Raw genomic sequence first — 27,009 nt, 5'->3', positions numbered from 1 at the left:
CGTAGCTTTTCATCACTCTTTAAATCTTTCATATAGTATAAGATTATAATTTGGTGTTTTCCTAAACGTTGACACATTCAAAAACTTCCTCCACCCAAGCGAAGGATTCATTTTACAGTCGTCAAAGCAGTGCAAAACCCACCAAAATCCCGTGTGACCCGGTTGGGATGCGCAAATATCAGTTCAGACAGCGTACCTGCAGCCAGCTCAGCGCTGCTCTGTGAGAGTAGTAGCAGTTCTCTTCCTGCTTTCAAAGTTCCCACGGAAAGCAGAGGACCACCCAGCGGCGCCGAGCGCGGCTCCCATTAGCTGCGCGCAGCTCATTTGCATTAACGTCAGTAAAGGCTGTAGGTCAATCCTTGCGGGTGCTTTTATTGGATGTGCCGCTGTCAAGCAGTGCTGAAGAATTGGAAGGGCAAACGCCAGAAAAGGCAGCGAAAAGACAAACATTAAAATCAGCATTATGTAGCTCGATTCTGCCTTACTTCCGCTCGCGTTAACCTATAATAATCCTGCCGTCCGCGCTCTCAGATCTGAAACTTGTGGACACCGAGCGGTCTTTTTTTTTCTTTCTTCTTTTTTTTTTTAAAGATTTTTTTTCTCCTCCGTGTGTCTCTCTCAAGCGATTGCATTCTCCAGAGGAGGCACCTCCACACATTATAGTCTGACAGCCTCTACATCTCCTTTTTACCTCTAGAATGAGAGAAAATCGCGGAGCCTGGTAACACTGTAGCCAATTGCACCCGGGTTTGGACCTCTTATATCAGGCGGATCATCCTCAACCGGGCAGCGGATGCCTGAATGGAGACTGTGAGCCATTCACCAAGATTTCTCTGCTTCTTAAATTGGTGAAATTGGGCTGATAAATGGAGTGTAGTGTCGGACTACATGGCATTATGCTTTACGAAGGGTGTTTGACATGGGAGCGACTGACCAGAATAACACTCCGCAGTGTGAATATTTCAGCCTGTTGATGATGAACCGCTCAGGACTGGAGCAAAGTGTCGTGAGAATCGGTTTATGGCCCGTGTCTTGAGCTGAAGTGGGCAACCAGATTGTTGAAGAGAGAGCTGGGAAGAAAAAGAAAAAAAAAAGAAAAGCAAAAGGCATCATTTTTGATGGCTCCGAGGAGGGAGAGGACGACCACACATGAAATCCTGGACACAAAAAATGGATAAAACTAATGCATGAAGCTGGCGGGGGGACTTCATGGTGTGTTTTAGGCCTACTTGATAACAGTGAAGTTGAGGGAAATGAGAAAATGGTGATGTGGTACGAAGAAGGCGAGAAGAGGAGCCGGAGTGAGGGATAAAATCGTTCATGGGGATCTGAGCAGCAGAAGAATAACGGAGCCCAAGTTTTCGAGGACGAGACAGCTGCTTTGATTAAAGATCTTCAATTAACTTCATGTGAAAAACAGAGGGAGGAAATCAGCTTCCTGGTCGGGGGGTGGGGGTTAGATAGATATATTATTCATGCCTTGTGTGAGAGCAATTGGAGAACCGGCTTTGCTGTGGCCTAGATGATGCACACATATATGTATTTATACATATATTTTTGAAAAAAAAAAAAAATAAACCCCAGGAGGAAGAGTGGACCTTCAAAACACACAGAGAGGGCGAATGACACTCTTTTAAGCCTCAAAGTAAAAAGCACTTGCGCAAAAAGAAAAAGGCTAAAGTGGGTTGAAGCATGGGCTGTGCTTCAAGTATTCATATCTCTGATAGGGTGGTCTACCACAGTGGAAAAGAGTCCGAGGATTCCCACTCACCCCAGCAGACTAATACCACTCAGCATCAAGGAAATCCTGCCTCTGGACTACCCCTGAAACCCCCTAGCTGCAAGGTGAGGGAACCTACATTCATTACATTTACAGAGGTGTGCGTGTGTGTGAGAGAAGGAGAGTGAGAAGTGTGCTCCTATGTGTAAGTTGTTAAGTCTTCTGTACAGTTTGGATATTAAGGACAACCATAATTGCAAAAGCATGAGGAGGATATGGTAGAAACAATTCATTACGTATCCCAAGAGATGGGGGGTGGGCTTTGTTGAATATGACACTTTTAATCCAGCAGGCATGTTCTCAGTGTATCTGGTCTGCACCTCCTCTACTCGAACTTCAACATTTCCAAATTTGCTGCTTTTTCAAACTCGGTGGAAACGGGCCTTGAAACACACTCTGGAAGATGTGGGGTCACCGGCCCTTCACACTAACTTCAGCTACTGTTTTCTTTGTAGTTTCAGGATGACGCAAGCATGTGTTTATAGATTTTTTTCTACTCTTATCTTATTTGTGTTATCTTACTGCATGAGCTATTTTGACTTCAGAGAAGTGAAATCTAGGCATAAAGCACTGACATTTGTTCTCAAACATGGCTCATCAGCTGACACACCTTTGGCCTCAGCTTCACCTTTCTACCAGTTGTGCTTCTCAGCGGATTGTCCTCTTAAGTGGAAAAAACTAAACTTTAAGTTTAACACATATACAGTTTGGCATTTAGGTGCCACAAGCATTTTGAGCGGGCTGAATGGAAACTATGGATTTAAGACAACATTCTAAAAAAAGGTACATTATTGCAAAACAAAAAAGAAAAAAATTAAAAAATGATAATAAAAAAGGGGAAAAAAAGAAAAATACACAAACAGTTCCATTTGTGTTTTGGCCTGTAAGTGGGCCGTGCCTGCCTGTCTGTATGCGTGGACCAATCAGCTCCTCTTATTAAGATTTTGCATTATTTTTGGCATTGTTTAATTTTGTACACTGTTAAACATGCCTATAACAACAATTAAGTGGTAGATGTGTGAAAGGTGCTACTCTTTGCTGGAAACAGAAAAGTAAAGAACCTGATGGGTTTTCATGTTAGTTGGACAGAAGCTTCATCCCATTGATAGAAAATGTGGTAGCTGAGCAGTTTCTGTCTCTAAATGAAGAATAATCATGTCTCCTGGAGAGTCACATCGATGATAAAGTCAAAGGTACCTTGTGATGCTTGGATTTATGCATTTACAGATGCAAAGTGCCCATTTAAAAAAAAGAAAAGTAAGTTTGGTCTTCTCAATTTAACTGTGCAAAAGTGTATCTGTGTGTTTTGTATGACAGACTGCGGGCTATTTGAGGGCCTCTTGTCAAGCTAAATTTTGTGCAATGTCACCACTGGATGCAGTGAGAAGTCACGTCAGGACGCCCACTGTGCCTTTGATTGAATTAGCTCCCTGATTGAGTTAGACTAATGGTATACAAATCTTCTCCAGCTGGAAATGGTTAATCTCTGTTCTGTAAGGTGTCATCTTTAACATCATCTAAGGTTTCCCCCAGTGAGGAGGCAGATTTAATTTCACCGTAATGTATAGGAAACTATGTTATAGTCGCTCTCATTAAAGATCATGTGCGCATCAGCTTGTTGTGATGCATTCAAGGTGGATGACGCAAACCTCTGCTGCTGGCTTGTTGTAACCCTTTTGATTTCTGCTTCTTAAGGTGATCAATAGATTGATTGTTGTGGAATTGCGTGCCTGTGGATTTAATAAGGCCTTTTGCAACACAATGTCCCTGAAAAATCACTAATTTCTTGCAGTATGTTACTTATCTAGAGATAGCACAGCAGTTTTGTCAAACAGTAGTTGTGCATTAGATCCTACAAGGTGACAGCAGAAAGTCGACCTGAAGTGAGTAGCTGATTAACCACATCGCTGAATGATAGAAGTGAGTATCTTTGGGTTTTGGATTGTTGGTCACTGAGCAAGCAAGACATCACACTGAGCTTTGGGGAACATGATGGTGAAATGTTGAGATTCCTCACAATTTTCATCACAAACAAACTTTGTGGAAATAACACATTTGCAGCATAATCATGAAAAAGGACCGAGCAAAAGCATTTTAAACTGACATCTTAAATACTTTCTGTGATGTTTTTAGTCTCTATGTGCCTGTTTCTGCTTGAATCATTGGGATTTTGAAGGACACACACACACATGTTCAACCCCTAAAGGATGATGGATAGAGTATTTTGAAACTGAATTGAGCAAATGTTAAGGCTGTGCTGTATCTTGGCCTACATTATTGAAATCTTTTTGTATATTTAGAGAGAGAGGCAGGGCGAGAACATGTGCAGGCGCCTACAGTGTGAGAAAGATTCAATAGAAGTTTGGGAGTGTGATGTGAGTCTTTGTCAAAGGTACGTTACCATCTGGGCTGCTCTGGTGATGATAAGGCTCAAGTACAAGGTCCTGTGATAGTGGGCTTTTTTTCTTTCTGTGTGTGTGTGTGTCAGGCCAAACGTACAGAGAAAGACCTCAGCCAAACACAACACCATCTATCTGGCCTTGACTTTTCCAGTCTGATTGCTCTCACTCAAGGAAATCAAGTAGCGCTCGTGCTTGAACAGCAAATATAGGATCAGCTTCACCATTAATCTCTTAGTGTTAATGGGAAAGGGCCATAAAGGCTGCTAAGCAAACACGTATTTAAGGAGTAATGTCATTGTGCTTGTTGCCTGTTTTCATTACTTGACCCCTTTAGAATTTCGCACATTTTCTGATGTTTCAGACTCAACCTGAATTCGGTTGATTATTTCCTGATCAGTTGATACAGTACTCTGTTGTGGCAAAGCAAAAATAGATTGTAAGACTGTAACATCCCATTCAGACCTTAGTGCTGGGATAAGTCACTTTTTGGCAGCAGTGACAGCCCCAAGTCATCTTGGCACACTTTTTCTTGGAAGTTGTTCCCATTGTTCTTAGCAGAAATGTTTTCCTAAAGCCAATCCTGTGTTTCTTTGGTGGTATGCGTCAGGTTGTTGTCTTGTTGAATTGTAAACCTTCGCTCCTGTCTGAGGATCCTGTTGCATAATAACATCCCCTCAGAACGATACAGCCTTCACCATGCTTGACTGTGTTGATAATGAGGTGATGCTTGCTGCCTGGTTTCTTCTATCAACGCTTTATCATACCCTTGTTGTTAGGTTAAAGTCAGTCACAACTTCTTCGTTAGGGTTGGGTCACAGCTTGATTAGGTTTAGGAGGGCATAATGGTTGGATAAGAAGTACACTGCTCCGTGACATTAATCCATGGCATTAATGGTTTGAAATCTAACACTGAAGTACTTAACTTCAGGCAACCTAACAAAACAGCAATTTATACTGCTGTGAAACCAGGCCACCTCCAAGCATGCCGTTGGGGGCTTTAGCCACAAAGTTCAATCTCTGTTTCATTAAATTAGAGGATTTTGCTTCTCATGGACTGAGTCATTTAGGTACCTTTTGACAAGCCATGTGCTCTTTAGCATGAACAGTGTCCTTCTATCATGAAGACCTGATGGTGAAGGGCTGCACTAACAGTTCTACCATCTCCACCGTGCAACTCTGGATCCCATTAACAGAGAATCATTAGTTTATTGCTTACTTGTTCCAGATTACTCTGTTTGGTTGGGCAGCAACATCTAGGAAGGCTGGTATTGGTACCAAAATTCCTGCACTCTAAATAGATAGAGTCTTGGATGCTTTTAGACACTTTTACATGTCTGAGAAAAGTTTGATCTATCTTTCACATATCTGTGCTTTGACACAAGCTTGCCATGATGGTCCACTCTGACCTTTACAATCAACACTGCGACCTTAAATAGACAGGTGTGCATTTTCCCTTTTGTTATCCGGTATATTGATGCCATAAGTCATTTTAAACACATCAGTCAAGTTGCAGTAACGTCTGTAAACATAATAAAAGTATGCACCAGAGCTCATTTAGCAGTTTTTGTTTTGTCAATGTGGATCATTGGTTGGTGAGGAATCAATAATGTGAAGCCATTTTAAGATGAGTCTGAAACAACATTTTTGAAAGCTTGAAAGGGTCTGAAGGTTTTCTGTCAGCACTGTAATAACTTAAGTGTTGGAGTCACTCAGCCACACCAAATACTTCACCCATTTAACCCTCCCAAGCCTAGAGGTGACAGGACACACAAAGTCCCTTTTCTATCAGCTGGTAAATGCGAAACTAGTGCTAACTCAGTGGCTTTAAACCAAACACTTCATGAGAAACATCCGACTTTTAAAGAGTGTGTAGTAAGATATGTTACTCGTCTGACCTGAGCAGTCTCTCTGCATTTGTCAAGTTTTCTCTCCCGCTGTGTCTGTGTGCTCTCTCTGGTCAGTTGTGTGTGTGTTTAGTCTGAGTTGAGAGTCATTGGGTAATTTATTCCAGAGGAGGGCAAAGGCTTAGCATGGTGATGAATTAATCCACTGTGCTTTTTCTGCTGGCTGAGAGGATGGAGACTGATATTGGCTCTTTTTCTTTCTCTCCCTCACTCATTTGGCCATCAGTATTTCTGTGCTCTTATCCTTTTTATTTACCATTGTCCTGTATTACTTTTCTTCTGAAATCAAACTCTTTAAATGCTCAGCTTAAATACAGTTCTATCCAGCCATCGGACAGCTGTTTTTATTATCACAATTAAATTGATGGACAATTTGATACACTTGTAGTACCTGTAGTTTCCCCCCTGTACACTCATAGAAGTTCCAACATACACTTGACATTTATGGCCATGGTGTTGTCTTTCTTTGCATCTGCTTTATGCATCAAATGATAAACTGGGCTTATCTTTATCTTTCAGAGTTTTTCCACCCAAGTGGTTCCAGTGCTGGTTCAGAGCCAGAGCCTGAGCCTAACTTAAAACCAGTTCTCTCTTTTTTCGACTGCCAAAGCTCTTGCTCCAGCCCCAAAAAGCCGGTGCTACATAGGCACCTACTTGTTAGGCCAGAGGGAAGAACTGCTGACGTCAGGGGCTGAGGGTGGAGTTGTGAGACCAACCGGGCCAATTAAAATGTTGTAACCTATGTTTTAAATATCCAGAGCTACTTTAGTCATTCAATCTGCTAAATTCAAGCGATACAGTAAAAAACTAAATTGCTTCATGGACCTAAATCTGAAGCAGTAGTGGAGGAGCATGTGCTCAGTGTCCTTCTAATGTTCCCGCTGTTCAATGGATAATTTTGCCCGTCATGTATGTGAACAATGTCCAATGCACTGCATAGAGTGGCATTCATAACCACCGTTAGAGCTGAATTTTTAAACAGTTTGCACTATATTTCTTAACTTTGTCAGTTGTTTTAATTACGTCAGCTTGCGTTTAAAGCTTATATTTGAAACGGTGTGTACAAATCCAAAACTGTATCACCATCGATGATTCCTGGTTAGAGTTCGGAAACACCAAACTGTTGTTTAAAATGGCATTCATAAACTCGACTGGTGATACTAAGACCTATGCTTGCTGGGAAAACAAGACAAACACTGTAATCTGTTGTTGCTTTTGTGAAGATAAACTATCTCCCTGCCCTGTGGTACTTTACAGAAATTCAGAATACACTAGAAGGAGGGTCAAATGTGTTGGAACAGACTTTTAAAGGGACGTAAAGACATGACTCTGTTGTGGAGCTTTGGCTGTGGAAAACCAAACAAGTTCTTAGATTGGACTAACTTGAAACCAGCTCTAGCACTAGCCCTGAAGCAGCACTGAAACCACTTTCATTAAAAAGGGATATCAGAGACATCACAGGTATATGCAGTAGTCTTTTAGAGCTCAGCGCATGACACTAACCTCCGTCACACTGCCCCTAGTTAGGAGAGTCCCAGAGGCAAAGTTCTGGTCCTATAGCAAATGGTTCAAACAAGCAGACAAACAAACAAAAGCAAACCAAAAAAAAAAACAACTTTCTGACTGGTTAACTGACTAGCTTTAAATGTGCTATTGTTGTGTCTGTTTTCAGTCTTCATATCAAGATAGCATAGCTGCCGACTGTAGTTTCATATTTAATAGACAAACAGGAAGCTGGTATCTTATACTATTGCTCTTGACAAGAAAAATTCTATTTCCCCAAATTATGACTTATTTCTTTAAGAGTGTCTGATTCTCTTTTCTTGCGTAATAGTAGGATTTGTCCCACTTTAAATCCACCAACATCAAACTGAACTTTGCAAGCTACTTGAGTAAAGTTCCTAAAATGTTCATTGTGTTATTATGTTTCATTTAAACAACTGTCACTCCAGTGTCCCTGAATTTCCCTTCCTGTCTAAAGTGTTTGCAGGGGCAGTAAGGGGGCAGAGAGGGGAGTTTTTTTTTTTTTTTTTGCTATGTCATTTATCTCCACTGGCACACGAGCAGCAGCAGTTTAGAGGAAGCAAGTTGGGGCCCAGGGAGCAACTACACTTAGCTAATTGATATAAAGGCAGTTCTACAGCTTATCTCCCTTGTTTCTACGCAAGACGTCCAAGAGTTCAGAGTGAAGTGTTTCACTACATCATCAGAACGTTTTATTTCTCAGAACAGGTCAATTTGGTAGCCTGCCTCTGCTGACAGTAGAGATCTCTTTAAGATAACTCGATGAATACCTTTGTCACCCTGAGTGTAAATATAGAGGGTTTCTTCATCTCTTGCTCACTTGTAGGGCGTGAACTGGTTGCATTCACTTACGAAACAGAACCTCCTATTGTTTTTTAAATAGTCTTAACAAATAAGGCCACATTCAAAGCTACTTCAGCTCCCCCTCCAGGTTAAGAATTTGGTATCATATGGTCAGCATGTGATAGTTTCATGAGATTACTGAAATGGTATTCTTCCAAAACAAGGTGCTACAAGTGTTTACTTTGTAGAAGAGCTCTCTGTTCATGTTCAGGAGCTCACAGGAATGTAGATTTGTGTGTGGGCTCAGGTCCACTGGTGACCTTTAGAGCTCCTCCTTGAACGAACCACTCCCCAATATTTGAGCATATGCAGCGAACATGTTGTCAGGCTGCTGATGTGTGTTTCAAATGTAGCTTCCTTCTCCATCTGTCCAGACTTTTCAGGGCCAGAACGCTGAGGAAGATGGTCTTTTACAGCACATAGTGCTGTGCTCAAGGCCCAATTGATTGTGTGTGTTTATTTCTTCAGTATGTTGACTGCTGATGTGTCATCCAATGATGTTATTAGCCAATTAGTTGTGCGGGGATCACAAAAAATCCAAAACACAAGATGTTACTTAAGTAAGAACAAGGGAAATCATGATAATAAACTGAAAATCAAGCAAAATGTTAAAATGACTCGTGTCAAATAAACCCAGTTGTTACTGTATGAAGTTCCCATGTCCCTGGAAAGCACTTATTGAAATAATTTGAATATTTATCAGCAAATCAGTGAGGGCCACATGCATTGATATGTACATTACAAACTTCTTTCTTCATTTGGTTGCATTACAGCAATTTCCATTCATATGTCCGGTGATTTTCTTTGCATGTGAATGCACCCACAGTACAGCCATATACCACACTCGAGGTCATACTGCAGGAGGCCTTACTGAAAAGTACATCATGTGTAGAAGATTTTATCTAAAGAAGATTTGATCAAAGAGTCATCTATCTTTCATGGTGTCACAGTGTTGGTGTCCACAGTTGCGTCTTTAATCTCCTCTGGAGGAGAGCCTTGTGTAGTGATTGCACTCTGCTGTAATCACGCACAACACACTGCGTTTACAGGCCTAAAAGCCATGTTACTGGAGTACATTTTCACACTTCATTACACCTCTGTCCTCACAACTGGAATAAACTTAGGAAAGCACGTATACCTCTCAGTATGATGAAAGACTTCCTGTGGCAAGATTAGCAAATAACCAATAACAGTATACACCTGATTGGTATTTGACTGCAAAATTTGGCAGTTATGCTCCCACTTGCCTTCATTTTATAGGGTTTTATTTTCAATTTAGAGGTGCTGGACAAACAAAAGCCTCAGTGGATTTATGTGAACAGGTTTGCGGCTTATTGGCTGGAGTAAACACAGAAGACTCTCTTTGACCCTTTTAACCCTGCATTATGCTAGCAGTGCTCATCTCCTTTCTGGACATAGCCATGATGCCAAACTCCCTTGAGTGTGTCCTGTCTTTTTACTCTGTAGATTTACTACGCTCTCAGATGATATCTCCCTTTTAATTTTCCCAAAGCAGAGTACAGATGGTGCACATTGTGATGTGTATGGTTTGAAGGTCACATTAAGGGTCAGCACATGAATTCAGCCCAAAGCACAGCTACCTTTGGATATAAGTAAGTTGAAATCAGTTCCCCTTCTTTGTCACTTTTGTGGCGTTTTGGCAAATTTGACTCTCTGTAGTTATCAAATCCTTTTGACCGTGATATTCAAATTAATTTTTACAGACGGCTTTCAGAAACGGGAAGCAAGCAAATCTGCATTGCTTCATTCAAACACAATCAAAAGCTCCCTGTTAAAAGTCTAAATGCATACATTTCAGTGTTGGCCTGCAACATTTGGGGCTTTGATGCATCAGAAGTGCCTTTTCACTACATGAGATCCAAAATTCAAAAAGGATATCCAATCTTGTGTTGTCAGTTTTAGTCAATAAAAATTCAGTAATTTGTTTTGATATCTGATGTTTTACATCTTCCTACTTTTGAGTTGATCTAATCTTTTCTCGAAAGCATTCTTTGCAGGACTTTATTGTGACAATTTAGAGCAATTTTCATGCTTTGTATATGTTTTTTGGCCTATTGGTTTGAAAAGGCCCGAAGACACGCACTAAACTTCAAAACATCTCTTTAACTAGATCTGGATTGCTTGTTGGAAGCCACGTGAGAGCAGCAAATGTCTCAATGGAAACTATGAGACCACGTGCCCCATTAAGAATATTGACATGCACGAGAGAAACGATGAAAGACAGCAGAACACATTTATATGTTTATAATAGAGGTGAACAAACGTTCAAACATTCCCGCATGTCTGTGAGAAGCACCTGTTGCACCAGACGGATCACATTCCTCACAGGTCGCCCGTTTGAACTGTATACAACTAAACCAGCAAAGCTGCTTGTGGCCAGATGAAATATTATTCTGCATTTTAAATGACACCAAACAAGCATATTATTTTCTCCACATTGTTCCCACACAAAGTGAGCATAGCCCTAACCTGTGTGTTTCCAGTTTTTTTTTTTTCAAAATTTAGGCAGTTTTACTCAATTTCTGGGGGGAAAAAAATGCTTCCCCTTAGTTTTTCTGAGCTGACGATGCAAAGCTGCATCTTTGAATACATTTTGAAAAAATGTCTGCTTTTTAACACTTGTGTTGTATCATATCTAATTAAAAGCTAGGTTGGAGATCACGGCTTGTGCGTAGATTTACCAGCAATAATTAGGTACGGTGAGATAGTTTTTAAAACAGAATGAACCTGATTTAAAATCCCATTGTTGTCTATTGTGTTCTGTAAAATTCTATCGAGATATTTTGGAAAAAAAACCCTGCTGCCCTCATGTCTTTGTATACAAAAACCAAAAAGAATCTCCATTCATGTGAATGTCTGTGAGTCTTTTTCGTTCCGAGCGTGTGCCCGTGCCTGTGTGCGTTTATATCAAGTATAGTTTTGTGTGCCAAGCTGGAGCTCATGTCACTCACTAATCCCTCATGCAACAGTGACATCAGTGCTCCTGTTTTAGCAGGTGAGGAAGAGAAGTGAAGGGAGGGGGGGGTTAAGTGATTATCTAATGCACTTCCAACCGTCTGAAGTGCTCTTATGAACTACTTCTGATATTTTCCAAAACGTATAAGCTGCTATGGAGAGGTGGAGCCACTTAGAGTTGCAGGATGAGTATGGGTGGTGTGGCCAGAGTGGAGGTATTGCTAATTTTAAAACTGTCTTTAGGCACTGGTTTGGTGAGGTTATTAAGACTGCACAGTTTGGTATTGCACTGGCAAAAAAAAAATGTGTAAACCCCTCCTACTTGTGTTGCGAGTTGTTTTGTGCTCTGTTTTGCTTGTTGTCATGTCTGACTTACTGTGGAAGGAGGAGGGGTTGACTACAGTGGAAAGGTTCCTAGTAAGATTACTGTAGTGTCACTGGACCAAGCCACATTCCCATTAGATATTCCAAGCTCCTTCAGCTTGTCTGTATGCTGGCCTTTGACCTTACCTTGACTGATCTGGGGAAGGAAGTAGAATGAAAACCACATGCACCAGATCCATAGATGCACGTGACTCGCGGTGGAAATTTACACATTGGCAGGAGCTGCAAAGAAAACATGAAAGCCCTAACAGAAAAAGATAATATTATATATTTAATACTTGAAAATGAAGGTGTTCTCATGGAGGAGCTGGTGCTAATAAAAGGGAAAATGGGGGTGGCAAAGAAAGAAGGGAGGGGTTTAGTAAGGGGTTGCCCCAGAGCCCTGGATAGCTGAGGATTGTCTAGGTCTTATGGGGATTTCAGTGTAATCTGGATAAGGACAGAAATACCTTGAAGGTGAACACTGGAGAAAGTGCATGACTTCTTAGAGCTACCCACTGTGTTTGATTAATTTACACCCGAAGTTTAGTTTATTCCTCAGGAGGAGTACAGCAAACCCTGGGAAACAACATTTTCTTCCATAGGTCTAAATTGAGTTGTATGAACTTCAGATTTATAAAAGATGGTTTGTGTAAATTATTATTATTATTATTATTATCATTATTATTACATGTTTAACTGTGTGATTTTAAAAAAATGTCATTTTTGAAGCTAAGAACACCATTTCACACACCGTTTCTCTAAGCTCTTACTTTGGGTGAACTTTGGAACACTCTGAAGCTACCGTTCCATCACACACTATTCTTTAAATATTGCGTATTCTAACGAGTTTTCCTTTTTGATTGCAAGCATGTAGTAAATCATATATGACTTATAGTGAATTAAGATTTTATGTATTTTATGATGGATTACAAACACATTTTCCTAAACATGTTTTGGGGCAGTAAGCCTTCGTTTGCCAGACTTAACAATGGGGGGAAAAAAAATACAGGTCTTCTAGAAAATTTTCAATTGACTGTGACTGTCCCACTTGTTTGGTGTTTGAAATGTAACAAGCAAATTGCATCGGGCTCAGAATGCTAGCACAATAACCAGTACGCTGCCTTTTTACATTTTTTAACCAGTATAGATTTTCTTCCTTAGACTGGAGCATAAATCAAGCTTTACTCTGACTGCATTGCCTTTTTGGTTTGTGTTTATAAATGGTTAAGTTTGCCAATGTGATTTTTAAAAAAAGTAATCTGGTTGCTGGTGAACTTTGGGTTTCCGTTTTAGGCCATGCTTCCTTTTGCACTGTCACTCCGACGGCCTGGCTTCCCGGCGGCTTAGGACCTGCAGGAGCTCTGCCCGCACTGGCCCACGCCTGCTGCTTTAGTTATTGCAGCGAACAGGTTATTTTCAGCGGTGCTGAGGCATGCTTCAAGTTCTGTAAGCCTTTGCCCCTATGCTGCAAAATTACTAACTTTATTACAAGTATGGCTATCTCCATACAAGGGAGAGGAATATTTGGCTCAGTCAGCAGTAGAGAAAAGAGTGAGAAGAAACTGCTCATTGCAAAGCTGCAATACCTGAAAATCCTATTTGAAGTAAGCGTCGTGTAAAAAAATTAGCAACACTTGAGGTTTGTGTTTGAGAGGTTTTTAGATGAGCTAATAGAATACTGTATACAAGAGCACAACACAGGGCTTCAGTGTTTACCGCAGTAGACACCAACTGTCGCCATTGAAACAGCGAGGACCCCCCTCTGCTCTCCACTCGGCTGAGCACAACCTCTCAGCTGGCTGTTGTCATCAAGCTTGCATTGTTTTGTTTTGAACTGGAGGCTAGTTCTTGAATGTATACACACATCATGTAGTTTTCCGGCCACGGACACCTTTTTACATTTGCCAAAAACAGGTTTTCTGTTTAGGAGCAGAATAAGCACTCATGGTGTGCTGTGCTTGGATTTTGAGAGTCTATGTTCTTGTGTTTGGTATGTGGGGACCAGATTTTCGCATATTAAATATCATAGCACAATTTGCCTGTGACAAACGAAACATAGACTGCATTTGACTGATATCTTGCATCTTCTGATGCCTTCGGTGATATCTAAGATGATGTTCGGGATGTGTGAAACGCCAGTGAGAAATGGGAACAGGTCACCGAGGATGAAGTAACCCATCCATTTTCTGCAAACTCTGTATTTTTAAACCATGGACGTCATTCAAGGGCGTTTGGGACTGAATTCCAGGACAAGTTCAGTCTCCTGTGAGTTACTCTGTGTCTTCCCCCTGCGCGTGTGAGCGCACACTTTCCCGTATGCTTGAGTTTCCGTTGAGGTAGGAGAGATGTCACTGCAGACAGAATAAAGGTCAGGGCGTACAGTGGAAGCACTGCATGTGATTAGGAGTTTTTTGTATTTTGGAGAGCACGTGTAACAATTTTCATTAACTTTACCACTTTAAGTGGTTGTAGAATGCAGATAATCTGGAAATTTATATTGCACACTTATGATTGCTGTTTCTTAGATTGGTTGAATTGGTTGGTGCCGCTATGTCAGGCAGGTAGCGACACCAACTGGGGACATCCATTGCGCTTTATTCAGTTTGCTGAGATTTGACTGACAGCGATGCAGAATGTAATCTGGGAAATTAAAATACAGCTAAAATGAATTAAATCAAGAGATTGAATTTTGAGTGCAAGTTTACAGCTTTTCCATCTTTTACGAAGTAGTTTCCTTCGCTGATATCAGGCGTGTTAAAGGATACAATGTGTTCATAATCTGCGCATTTTTAGTCCGCTTCAGTTTGGTGGAGATATCTTGTAAACATTAGATATCTCTGAGTGGGTGGACCTGAACTTGGATGCTAATGTAGACTGGTCTCAACTGGTTTTCTCTCATCAAAGGTTTTGCCAGTTCTCTCTAATTTACATCATTGGTTTTTATCATTAGCTTTGACAGTATTGACAGTGTCGCCTTTAAATCTTTAAATTGCGCTGGTTATTTATTTATGTGAGATTAGTTTAAATGATTTTTAAAAAATCATTATCACTTGCATAATAATTTCATTTTCAATTGCCAGTAAGAATCTCCCCAGTAGTGCTTCCTAAGATTTAAGGTGTTCTTCCTCATTGTGATCTAATTATCTTCTCGTGTACGGCTTTTAATAATTTTTTTTAAAAGTGACGCTGGGGTATATAAAATAACCTGTGCTGTTATGATTCTCTTGAATCTCTTTGCCATAAGCAAAAAAAAAATAATTTTGCATGATATTTAATGATGTGTTTACTTTAAATGGATAATGATTGTGTCTGGTCATACTATGGGAGTTTTCATAGCCGAAACGTGACTTGTCACGATTATATTTGGGTTTATAGAAATGTTGAAGCATATTTGACAGGTAACAATTGATTGTTTTTCCCATCTTCAACAGAATTTTTCAAGTGACCATTAAACATTAAACAAAAGTTATTTCATGGATTTGAGATATTCAAATCCATTTTTCTCCTACAGCCAATATACACTATATTGTATTCCCTCACCCATCCAAATGATTCAGGTGTTCCAATCGCTTCCATGGCCACAGGTGTATAAATTAAAGCACTTAGACATGCAGACTGCTTCTCCAAACATTTGTGAAAGAATGGGTCGCTGTCAGGAGCTCAGTGACTTCCAGCGTGGTACCGTGATAGGATGCCACCTGTGCAACAAGTCCAGTCGTTACTATCCCGTTTCTATATATTCCACAGTCAGTGGCATCATAACAAAGTGGAAGGGATTGGGAACGACAGCAACTCAGCCACGAAGTGGTAGACCACTTAAAATCACAGAGCGGGGTCAACGGATGCTGAGGCGCATAGTGCCCAGAGGTCGCCAACTTTCTGCAGAGTAAAACGATACAGGCCTCCAAACTTCATGTGGCCTTCAGATTAGCTCAAGAACAGTGCGTAGAGAGCTTCATGGAACGGGTTTCCATGGCCAAGCAGTTGCATCCGTGCCATACATCACTAAGTGCAATGCAGAGCGTTGGATGCAGCCTTGTAAAGCACGCTGCCACTGGCCTCTAGAGCAGTGGAGATGCGTTCTCTGGAGTGACCAATCACGCTTCTCCATCTGGCAATCTGATTGATGAGTCTGAGTTTGGCGGTTGCCAGGAGAACGGTACTTCTCTGACTGCATTGTGCAAAGTATAACGTTTGGTAGAGGAAGGATTATGGTGTGGGGTTGTTTTTCAGGAGCTGGGCTTGTCCCCTTAGTTCCAGTGAAAGGAACTCTGAATGCTTCAACATACCAAGAGATTTTGGACAATTTCATGCTCCCAACGTTGTGGAAACAGATGCCTCTTAAATTCATATGCGTGTAAAGGCAGATGAGTGAATACTTTTGGCAAAATGGTGTGTCTCAGGTTTCTCTGTTTCTTTCTTTTTTTGAGTTTGTCCCCAAATATGTTGTCATTGCTAAGTGGAGTGTTCTAAAATGAGCAAAAACAATTTTTTTTCCCATCCTGTTCGATCATATTAAGCTGCCATGGTGACTTTTCCCTGCTTGACTGGTACTCTGTTTATTCATCTATATTACTGTTCTTGATTTTGAATTATTTGAGAGAGTGTGAGAAGACAATTAAGAACTAAAAAGTACCCTTTATTATGTTAGAGGTGATGAATTTACATTTGATGCATAGTTGCTAAGCTGTTTAAACGGTTGCATTTTCATATCGTGACTTTCCTGCCTCTTGAATACATGTGATTATGCAGGGCAGTGTTCCTGTTGGAACGATAGCAAGCATTAAAAGATGAAAGTAAATTAAGATGAAATATACACAAGTTAATTTAAAATGTATAGTCATTTACTCTCGGCGGTTATGTCGCGCACACAGTTGAACAATTCTCTTATTGAATGAAAAAAGGGAAAATTATTCATCTCATTTCTCTGACAAACTGAATAACAAGAAAAAAAATCTGATGAATTATAAACGTCAGGTTTTGCACTGTAAAAAGATAACATTTCTTTAAAAGCATGATATCACGGCAGTGTTTGTTCCAGGGTTGCTTTTTCATCTGCAGTGCTTTCTCTCAGACAGGGAGAGACAGAGATAGTAGCACAGAGAGAGCAACGATGTTCTGGGACAAACCGATCCACGGTGGCCTAGTTTCCCTCAGCCATGCCAGTGACTCAACTAAAGTCTTCTGCCTGGCTGACTGTGGGCTTGGTCACCATGGATAAGACATGTGGACAGAGCCAGGATACACATGGTTGCAGTTGTTTTTATGAACAGCAGCTACATTTACTTGTTAGATGAATGTATGATATTCGCACATGTTACGATGTTAGTTTTTTTTTTCTTCTCTTGGTGCTGATTTCACTGTTCTTTTCTACAGTTTTAGGCAACAGAAAATATTGTTTACATAACAAACTCAAATTCACAAGGACACGCTGCAGTTTTTCTTGTCGAACACCAGAATGTACGGTTGTGTCCAGAAGTTTCGATAAATTTATGATGTGAAGGTTGGGGGACTGAGTGGACAAAAGCTTGTGCCTGTTCAGGTCATCCAATGTGGATTTTGTGGTGTGTTTAGAATATTATTATCCTGCTGCTTTTTGTTTTCCCTTTATTTAACCAGGAAAGTCCTGTTGTTATTTAAGATCTCCTCTCACAGTGAGAGCTGGTCAAGATGACCGCATGAGACACAAAAACAAATTGTTTCACATAAATATTTCGTATAGAAAAGTAAAAAATAGATCAATAAAATCAAGTTTTACCACAATAGTAGCATAAAATTATATATATTCTTTTTTTACACTGTGTGATGTTTCCTCATTGATTTAATTGGATCCATCCTTCCCTCTCTCAGTGAAATCTTTCACTTGTCACTAGCTATAACAAAAGTTCCAAACATGATCCCTCCACCTTGTGTTTAACTGTTGGAGAGATGCTCTTTTCATGAAATTCTGCAACCTTTGCTGAATTCAGCCTTGGTACTTATTTCCAACATGCATCAGACTTGTGTAAATGTTCATTTCATTTTCACCAGGAGCGACGAAATGACAAAATTGTTTGCTGTTGTTTTTGATCATTGTTTTTTTTAGATTCAAGTTGCAAACTTGTTGCTAAAGATGGTTCATTATCACTGTAACAGTGATTTGTCTTGGCAGTTATTTGAAAGCTGGATAAGAATCAGAATGCCTGAGTTGCCTAAAACTGGCTAAAGGTCTCCAATATTTTTTGTGGCCCATTCTTATCATATGAATTTGACATGAGCTGAAAAGTAATTTTAGGAGTACTATAATTAATATTTAATTTAGTACTGTAGTAGTTTTTCGAGGGTCTGTCGAAGTGTTTCCTTTGCAGTTGGTGCTTTTTTAGATTATTGGTTTAGAATGACGATAAATATTAACAATGTCAACCCAACTGAAATTTTGTGCATACTTTAGTCCTTGATAAAATAATATATATTACTGTCAGATTGTTTTTGAAAAACAAATTGTAATCAAAACAAGAGCTTAGATAAGACTATGTTGTCATCTATGTTATCTATTTTCGTCAATTACTTTGTTTTCTCCGGAGTATTCCACGCTGTTTTTTAAATGGTTTCTCAGATCGTAAACAGTTAATTGACACTTATTTGTTAAGTTAATATTAAAAATGTATAATTGCATGAATCCCATTGTTTGTGTGTTACAGAAGCAATCATTTTCATTTACAACAACTATCAAAAACAGACATATTTTAGTTTACTGGAGCTATAAAGTGAGTATTCAATTAAGACATTTATTTTGAGTCACTCAAAATAGATTTAATCTTTACTTCTGATACAAAATCAAAACATAAAAAAAGTAAAACAGTAAAAGTGGAAATGGTCTTTCATGTTTGAAGTCACATGGCTGTCGCTGGACAGAAAGTATTGTAAGTGTATTTTTTCTTTTGAATAGGAAACCATGGATCCTAACCTAAAACTGTTGAAATTGATTTGTTTTTGTTGTTTTTTGCTGTGTTACACATTGGTCATTGATTCCTTTGTGGTTACAGGTTTTAAACTCTATTGTTGTAGTTCACATCTATTGGCAGCCAATTCAAGTGTCCACACATGAAAGTGAATTATTCTCTTTGAGATAACACACACAGCATGGGTCGCTAGCAGTACTATCTGAGTGGCTCAGCATGTGCTGAGGCTGATGTGTCGCTCTGTGCCATTTAGCTCATCACTTAGCTCAGTGTGTGAGAGAGCTAGCGTGTCTGCCTGTCTGCTTCTCTTTCTGTCTGGGACAGAGTGTGCATCCACACCTGTGGCTGCGACTGGTAGCCTTAATCAGACCTAATCAAGAACATTGATTCATCTCCATTTGATTCACACTTTTAGACTGGAAAACGCACATAAAGCACACAAACACACAAGACACCCTACCACTAGTTATGTGAACACCACTTATTGTAGGGAAGAAACGCTGATCTTGTCTAATGTTGCCTGAGTATCAGCTGGACATATGATGTTCTATTTTAACTCATGTGGAGAAGTTTTAAGGAGGGAGTCGCTCCTGAAGTAAAGAAATGGTGTCAGGGGAGTGCGAAGAAAAGAGGGCGGGTTTTTCTGAGAGGACTGTGTCAAAGGCAAGGATCTAGAGGTTGTTAGAGAATTGGTAGACTGTGCACATATTCCTGGGAATCAAGAGCATTGCAGGCATCCCAAGATTCCCTGAATCCTGGTCCCAGCACTAGGGTGGAGGAAGCTGTTTACTCTTTCTATCTCTCACTGCTGACGTCGGCGCACCGAACAATGTCATCCAATTTCCTGTTTTTCACTTTAGTGGAAAGCCACTCTCCCACTGTGTATGGTGTAGTGTGTGTATGTGAGTCTATGAGTACGACACAGAGGAGCTGGCAGGCTGGAGGAGAGGAGAAGGATGAGGAGGAGATCTATAGGGCCGGATACACTGGGAGCAGGATATAGGGTCAGAGGCAACTTCACTATGTAAATACATTAGGTGTGTTGAATGAGAGTAGCAGGAGACTACAGGCTGTTCTGCATGCTGCTTTTGATGACTGTAGACACGTATCTACTCTGGTTTGGTCAGATCAGCCTGAACAAGGAAAGGTGTAGAGGTTTAATATCACATGACATGAGTATTTTTGAAGCTTTCACTTTCCAAGGAGCTTCAGTAAATCATCAGTGTGTACTCCAGCTTGAATTTTGATATATTTGAATTTTTAATATAGTAGAGGCTAAAGCTGAGTATAGCATGCAACTGTCCTGAGACATCCTACACCAAAAGGGCCCAAAGACTTAGGTTTTAGGTTTAGGTTGAATACAAGATACAAGCTGAGGCAACATGTTAGTGATACATATTGATATTGTTGAATTATTTTGGGAGCTACATTTCTTAAGTCACTGTGTGTTGCTGACTCTAGTTTTAGTATCTCTGCATTCCTGGCTGTAAATGATTCCAATAAGTTCCATAGAGATTGGTTTACATATTTGAAATACATGGAAAGGAGAGCACAGGACTATCATGAAAGTTGGCATCAGCATATGATTTAATTTCTCATGTAGAAAGGTCCTGATTACAAATCCCATTTCCATGAAAAGTTGAGAGGTTTTCTAAAATGCTACAACCTTTGATTTTAATATTTTTGGGGGGTGTTAGTGGCCTTTAAAAACTAGTTCTGGAAAAGTAGACTGGAAAGGGGGCAGAGAGAGTGGAGGAAGCCATGCAGCAAAGGGCCCCATTCTGGGATTTGAACCTGTATCGAGGAACTACAGCCTCTGTACATGGGCCGCCAGCTTAATCAATTGAGCTATACTATGCCCCAACAACCTTTCATTTAACAGACACAAGTACAAAGGATGTGATTTGATGGGAGACATATTTACCATTGTGTTCATAACACTTTGTTTTATCTATCCATCCATCGGAGGGACATTGAGGCTTTTCCAAGTGATATAATGTCAAAGAAACACAATGTCACCAGCAGGTCCTGGGTCTAACCCCAGGCCTGGTGGAACATGTGTGGAACACTTCCCCTCGGAGGTGTCCTAAAGGTATATAGACCAGATGCCCAAACCATCTCAACTGGCTCCATTTGATGCAGACATGTAGATCATCTACTCTGAGCCCCACTCTGAGCTGATGAAGCTCCTTGTGCTACCTATAAGGGTAAGCCCAACCACTCTTCGGAGGAAGCTCATTTTTTGCTGCTTGTATTGGTGATCTTGTTCTTTATGTTACTATCCACATCTTGTGAGCATAGGTGAAGGTTGGAACGTACTTTGACAGCCTCGCCTTTCAGCTCATCTCTCTCAGACCGGTACAGTGTTACTGCAGATGCTCTGTCCTACCCTTGTGAACAAGACCTCGAGATATTGAAACTCCTTCCTTTGAGGCAGTTGTTTACCCTAACATTTAATGGGCAAACCACCCTTTTTAGACTGAGGACCATGGCCTCAGACTTGGAGCTGCTAATTCTTATCCCAGTTGCTACACACTTGGCTGCAAACTGTCTCAGTGCCTGCTTGACATCTCCACTGGATGAAGTCAAGTGAATCATATCTTCTGCAAAAAACAAAGATGCAAACCTAAGCCAACTTAACTGAAAGCCCTCCAGCCCTTGGCTAGGCCTAGAAATTCTAGTTAAAATGGGCACTCCTGGCAGAGTCTAACATGTCCTGGAAAAAAAAGTGACTTAATCCTAGCAATATTAACCACGTTCTCACTCTGGTTGTACTGGGACCAAATGGCCCTTGGTAAAGGGCCCAATACCCAATACTCCCAAAGCACTTTCCGCAGGACACCTCAAGGGATACTGTCATAAGCCTTTTCCAAGTCCCAGATAAAACACGTAAAGATTGGTTGGCTGGTCGCTTTCTTTTAATTGCAATTTTTAGATCATTTGGAACAAAGGATATTAAATGTTACAGTTGTGCAAGAGGAATCTGTTTCCATTTTTGCTGAATATAAGATTTCTGCTGCTCATCAGTCTATTGACCAGTGTCTGACTTCCTCATGATGGATCACAGATCAACATGGATTTTCAGCAGGATCAGGACTACAGGCAATCCACTCAAAGACACACATTCTGTGTTTATATGGAGCCACTCTGTTGTAAGTCATGCAGAATGAGGTTTTGCATTATCATGCTATAATAACCACAGACCTCCCAGGGAAAGACTTCATCTTGATGGTAGCGTATGTTCTCAAGAATTTCAATATATGCTTCTGCATCAATGGTTCCTTCACACATGTGCAAGCTGTCAATGCCTTATGCACTGATGCATAAATAATACCATCACATGCGCTGGCTTTTGTTCCTTTCTCTGATAACATCCTGGATGATCTTTCTTATTTTGGCACATAAAGCCAGACCCTGTTTTTTTTTCCCCCAAAACAGCTGCAAAATAAACTAATCTGACAACAAAACATTTGCTAAATTTCTCTCTGTCCATCTGAGATGAGCTTGTGCCCAGAGAACTCGTTTGGCATTTCAGTTGATATATGGATTTCCACCTTTCAAATCGTAGTTTTAAGTTACGTTTCAAGAAGCAGAAGAAGACTATGTTGAGTGAAAATAGTTTTTCAAGGTACTTCCAAGCCCACGTGGTTATGTTGATGATGGTGGTATTTTGGTTTCTCTTGCAGTGCCTCCTGATGATTTGAAGGTCAGACACATCGAATGATTGTTTCTGACCTTCGCTTTCATACACTGAGTATTTCTATGACTCTTTTCACAATGTCAAGCTCTGTAGCTGTTGAAAAACCAAAGTTCTTACCAATGTTGCATTAGGAAATATTCCAAATTAATTGTTGATTCTCTTTCCGGTTTGGAGCAAAGTAATGAGCCACAACCCATCCTTTCTGTGAAAGACTAAGTCTTTGGTGGATGCTCCTCTCATAACCATTCCCGGCACCCTCACCTGCCAACAATTAATATACTGATTGTTGTATCTTCCACAGTAATGTTACTTTTTTATTCTGTAAACTTCTGTATGTTGCTGGCATCTAATTTGTTTAATTTCTTAATACAATGGAGTTTGTCGATGAGAACGATGAAAATAATTTTCTTTCTATTTGTGTTTGTTAAAGGAACTGTTTGTAACATTTGCTAACATTTCGCTGTCAAGTTGCAGGTGGCAACACTCTCAGCCCAATATCTAGTAACAAATGACATCTATATATGTACAAATTCTTCCACTTTCTTCTTCTTGGTGACCCTCAGAATGGTACTTTTCTTCTACGTGTCTTTTATGTCTTGCATTTTAGAACTATTTTATGCATATGGTGTTTATTTCCAAATCCCAAATAAAAAGTTGCTAGATGTAGAGACAGTCTGCTAAAAGCTAAGGCCAATGCGCTTCAGCAGGATTTTTTTTGCCTGTTATAAGCACAGCTTGATTTATTTCAGCACCCTTAGTTACTTGGAAAATGTGTGTCTGCCTTCTGGTTTGGACCCATTTATCCCCAACTTGTGCACTGCTATGTAAAGCAGTTCCAAACACAGAAAATGAGGTAACATGTTGTTTGTATCGTTGTACAGTGCCACTGTTTCAGAAATGCGGACAGTGCTGTCTATTCTTAGATTGCGTATCCCACCACTAAGGTTGATCTTCTACTAGAATCATTTTTCTACAGCTCAAACAGAATCTCTGTTTTTATGCCTATATAAAACATTTCATACGACTTACAAATGGGGTGTGGATGTCAACGCGAGCTCGCAAAAGTGCCAGGATAAACCGTGCTCTTTTTCTCAGGAATGAGACTTCACTGCCTGTTTAAGCACATTTGCTATGATGGTCGTACAATTTTGAATACACAAATTGATGAGTTCATCAAAATTAAACAATTTTATAAAATCTGTCACGTCAGAAAACCTTGTGTAGAGAAAATGGATATCATAGGGTGCTTTGAACATGGCACGATCCTCAGAATTCAACAGTTTCAGAATTTTATAAAATGACATATACAATTCAAAGGCTGCATATATAGATTGGGTCACTGATTGTGCCGGAGTGCATTAGGCACATATGTGACATTTAACAAAAAGAATCCAGGACCTATCACCAGTTTGTGTACCAAAATGATTTATTTATTTTTTTTTACCTTGAAAGTTCTCCTGTACAGCCACAGACTTCATATGCAGTAATTTATGCAAAATAAAAGGTTTACTGCTATGCCCCAAATTCAGTGAAGTGAGGGATTGTTTAGCACTACAAAAAGTGAACTAAAGGTTAGACTATGTAGTTGAAATATGATTAAAAGATAAGTTTCCTGATTAAAAAAAATATATATATATATACAGCATACTTTATTGAATGAAACAAACACTTAATGCTTTGAAGCTCTGAATAATTATTTGAACAGCCAGCATTTGTAGCAATTTTACATGAATAAAACCATATCAGCACGAGAGGATTTTACTGAAAAGTATCAGTCAAGACTAACTGCAGTGCATTTAAATCATTTATTCGTTCACTGAGCTCAGCTACATTTACATATGCCCCGCTGCACAACTGTCTTGTTGTCTCATTAACAAGTGGCTCTGTACATGCTAAAAAAAACACTCACACAGACACACTTACAGGCAGAGAGTGCAGTCACAGTGTAACTGGTACAACACAGCAGCTTATAGCGTATAGAGGGCGGGACAGGGATTACGTAGGCATGCACACCATGTCCGCACAGCTCGCCTGCGTGGCCTACTTGCTCACTCACTTCCCCTGCTTTGTTTGCCTCTGGTTGAGTGCCAGCATGATGTTTGCGGGATGCAAATGCTTGGCTGAATGATTCATTAATATGTGTGTGTGTGTACTATATGTTGCCCGAAGAGGCTGGCAGCCTGACTTGGCTCTGTATTTGTGTGTGTTGTGTATTTTGTGTGTGGCAGGCTGGCTCGATGAGTTACACAACCTCAGCTGCTGCTGGATTGGTTGTGTCATTGTCATTTAGAGAGGGAAGTCTCCCTGGATGGAGACGGATTGCTGTGCACTGCTCTTGCTAGATTTGTGTCCGGACTCCACATGTCTTGGGTCTGACCTCAACTAGTTCACCAACAAACAGCATCACAGCAGAGATGTGATTTGTATATGTTGTCTGCTTCTGTACGACTGGAATCTGTGATATTTCCATAGAAAGAGTCTGTAGAATTATCATTACATGTCATCTCCATGGAAAAAAGCTGAGTGGTTTGAATCTCAACTCAAAACAAAATGAATAAAGTTATTTGTTCTGACATGTGGTAAGAATAATTCAGATCAGCTCTGACAATGTGAGACTAGGTCTTGTTTAGCCAAACCCTCTTTGAGGAGAATCGTTTTATATCATTTCCATTTATATTCCTTTCCATTATCTATCAGCACACACTGACATGTGTGCAGTCTCTCCAGCACACATGAGGCTATCATGCGACCAGGTCCTCGTGTCTGTGAAAGATCAGATGATCACAAAGAATCAGCTTGTAGCCATCCTGATTCCATACTCCTTGCTTGTGGACAACTACAACAAACAGCCTAGTGTCATGATGACGTCAATTTGGTTACAACCAAAGGCTAATCAGCTTTTTTTCCCTCCCTCTTTGTTGTTTCATGGAGCTTTTTAAAGGCTTACAATTTAGCAAGAAGTGATTTACCGCAGCCCAGCACGCTCTAAAATTCCTCTCTGTATTCCCCCTCACATGTGTAGATTGTTTACGGAGAAGAGGAATTCTAGAGGGATGGCGGCCCGCAAGGGGCTTGGTTGCTATGGTTACTAACCCCTGAGCTGGGTTCTATTTAGCAGGAAGGAAGCTAAATTATTTGCAGACTGAAAAGAGTAAGCTCATGAAGGAGAACTGTAATGAGCTGAAAACCTGTTGGTGTGAAATATTGTCAATTGTCAAAACTCTGGTGTACAGTGGAATTCCAAGTCAGAGGACTAGACTGCTGACATTCATTTTACCCATTCAGAGAGTGATGTAAGACGAAGGGTAGATGTCATTTATGGATGTTGACTTTAAAATGCATTAAAGCCAGCATTATTTCAATGTTATAGCTGATAAAAGTGGGGCATTTTCTTCAGTTATTTTGAAAGCTCATAAGTAGCCTGCAAACTACACTCGCACTAAAAAGCTAAATTTTTTTTATTCATTGATCATATTTTGAACTCGATAAAGTTATTCAGTGGAATACTAGTGAAGGGAAATGCCTCAAACTGTGCATAAATGCAGCACTGAATGTAAGTGGTTACTTTCTATGGTTGTCAGTAATAAAACTATCTAAGTAGGAAGGACAAAAAGAGCTGCATCTGTCTCAACAACTGTAAAGTAGTCAATTTTTTTTTTTTATGTGAAGTTCATGGTCACATGACGAACCTGGTTTACATTCGTAACTTGGATGCCAGGACAGCAAGATGTAGTAAAAAGATCAATATTACTCATTTTGATTGTATTTAGCCCTTTTAGTAAACCAATTAGTGTCTTTACCTGTAAGTGAAGTACTCCAACATACATCTTGAACTGCACTTTACTAACCTAAACATTTGCGCTTTCCCTCTAGCTGCCTCTTGCCATTGTAGCTGTTTGTTGTATATTATATATTTATTGTATGAATATATTTATTCTAAATTATTTGGATAAAAGTGTCTGCTAAATGCATAGATGAAAATGGAAATCTAGAGAAGTATAAATGTGGAGTAAAAATACATTTAAATGGACACAAGTACCTCAATTGTATAATGTTCCACCTTTGGTTCATAAAGATGTTTGTATGCAATAGATCTGAATGTGTTACCTTCGTGTTTTGCATAACAGCTCATATTCTCTTTCTTTGATGAACTTTCTTTCATCAGCGTGATAACTTCTGCTTAAGTCATTATATGGATTTTTTTTTATTGATGATGAAAAAAAGCGCGTTACTAGCTACATTGCTTAATTTGTAGCACAGTGTTATCGCTACTTTTCTACATTGGGGACTGTAATCAGATCAGAGAAGGAGAGAAAAAGTACTTGTTTGAATTTAGTTTTATAATTACACAAGCAGCAGTGAGGTCTCTGTGAATCCTAATTTAGTTCAAATATGAAATAACTGAGAAAATATAACGATGTGAAATGATTTTTTTCTTGTTGTTCCTAATTTTTGTGTTCTTCTTATCTTTCAGACAACATTAACAGAGGTGCAATTTGGACCAATGAAGTTATTTAAAGACCCACTTCAGGTATCGTAAAACAATGCCAAACCGAGTGAGTGATGCTTGTCT

The 27,009-nt window shown here is 39.9% G+C and overlaps 1 protein-coding gene across 2 annotated transcripts in view; it reads left to right on the top strand.

Moving 5' to 3' along the window:
- The first annotated feature begins 361 nt into the window (after positions 1–361).
- The window catches only part of pde8a (phosphodiesterase 8A), a 52,373-nt gene continuing 25,725 nt past the window's right edge, over positions 362–27,009 (top strand). For both annotated transcript variants that reach the window (XM_072380884.1, XM_072380883.1), the window contains exons 1-2: positions 362–1,845; positions 26,911–26,967. In XM_072380884.1, the coding sequence (XP_072236985.1) occupies positions 1,693–1,845; positions 26,911–26,967 (210 nt within the window). In that variant the 5' untranslated portion in view covers positions 362–1,692. The remainder of the gene's footprint in view (positions 1,846–26,910; positions 26,968–27,009) is intronic.

Source organism: Leuresthes tenuis, unplaced genomic scaffold (genome assembly GCF_036924035.1).
Source record: "Leuresthes tenuis unplaced genomic scaffold, fLeuTen1.0.hap1 SCAF_2, whole genome shotgun sequence".
NCBI classification, from domain to species: domain Eukaryota; kingdom Metazoa; phylum Chordata; class Actinopteri; order Atheriniformes; family Atherinopsidae; genus Leuresthes; species Leuresthes tenuis.
The sequence above is the reverse complement of the archived record's forward strand: the minus strand, read 5'-3'. Positions and strand labels throughout refer to the sequence as shown.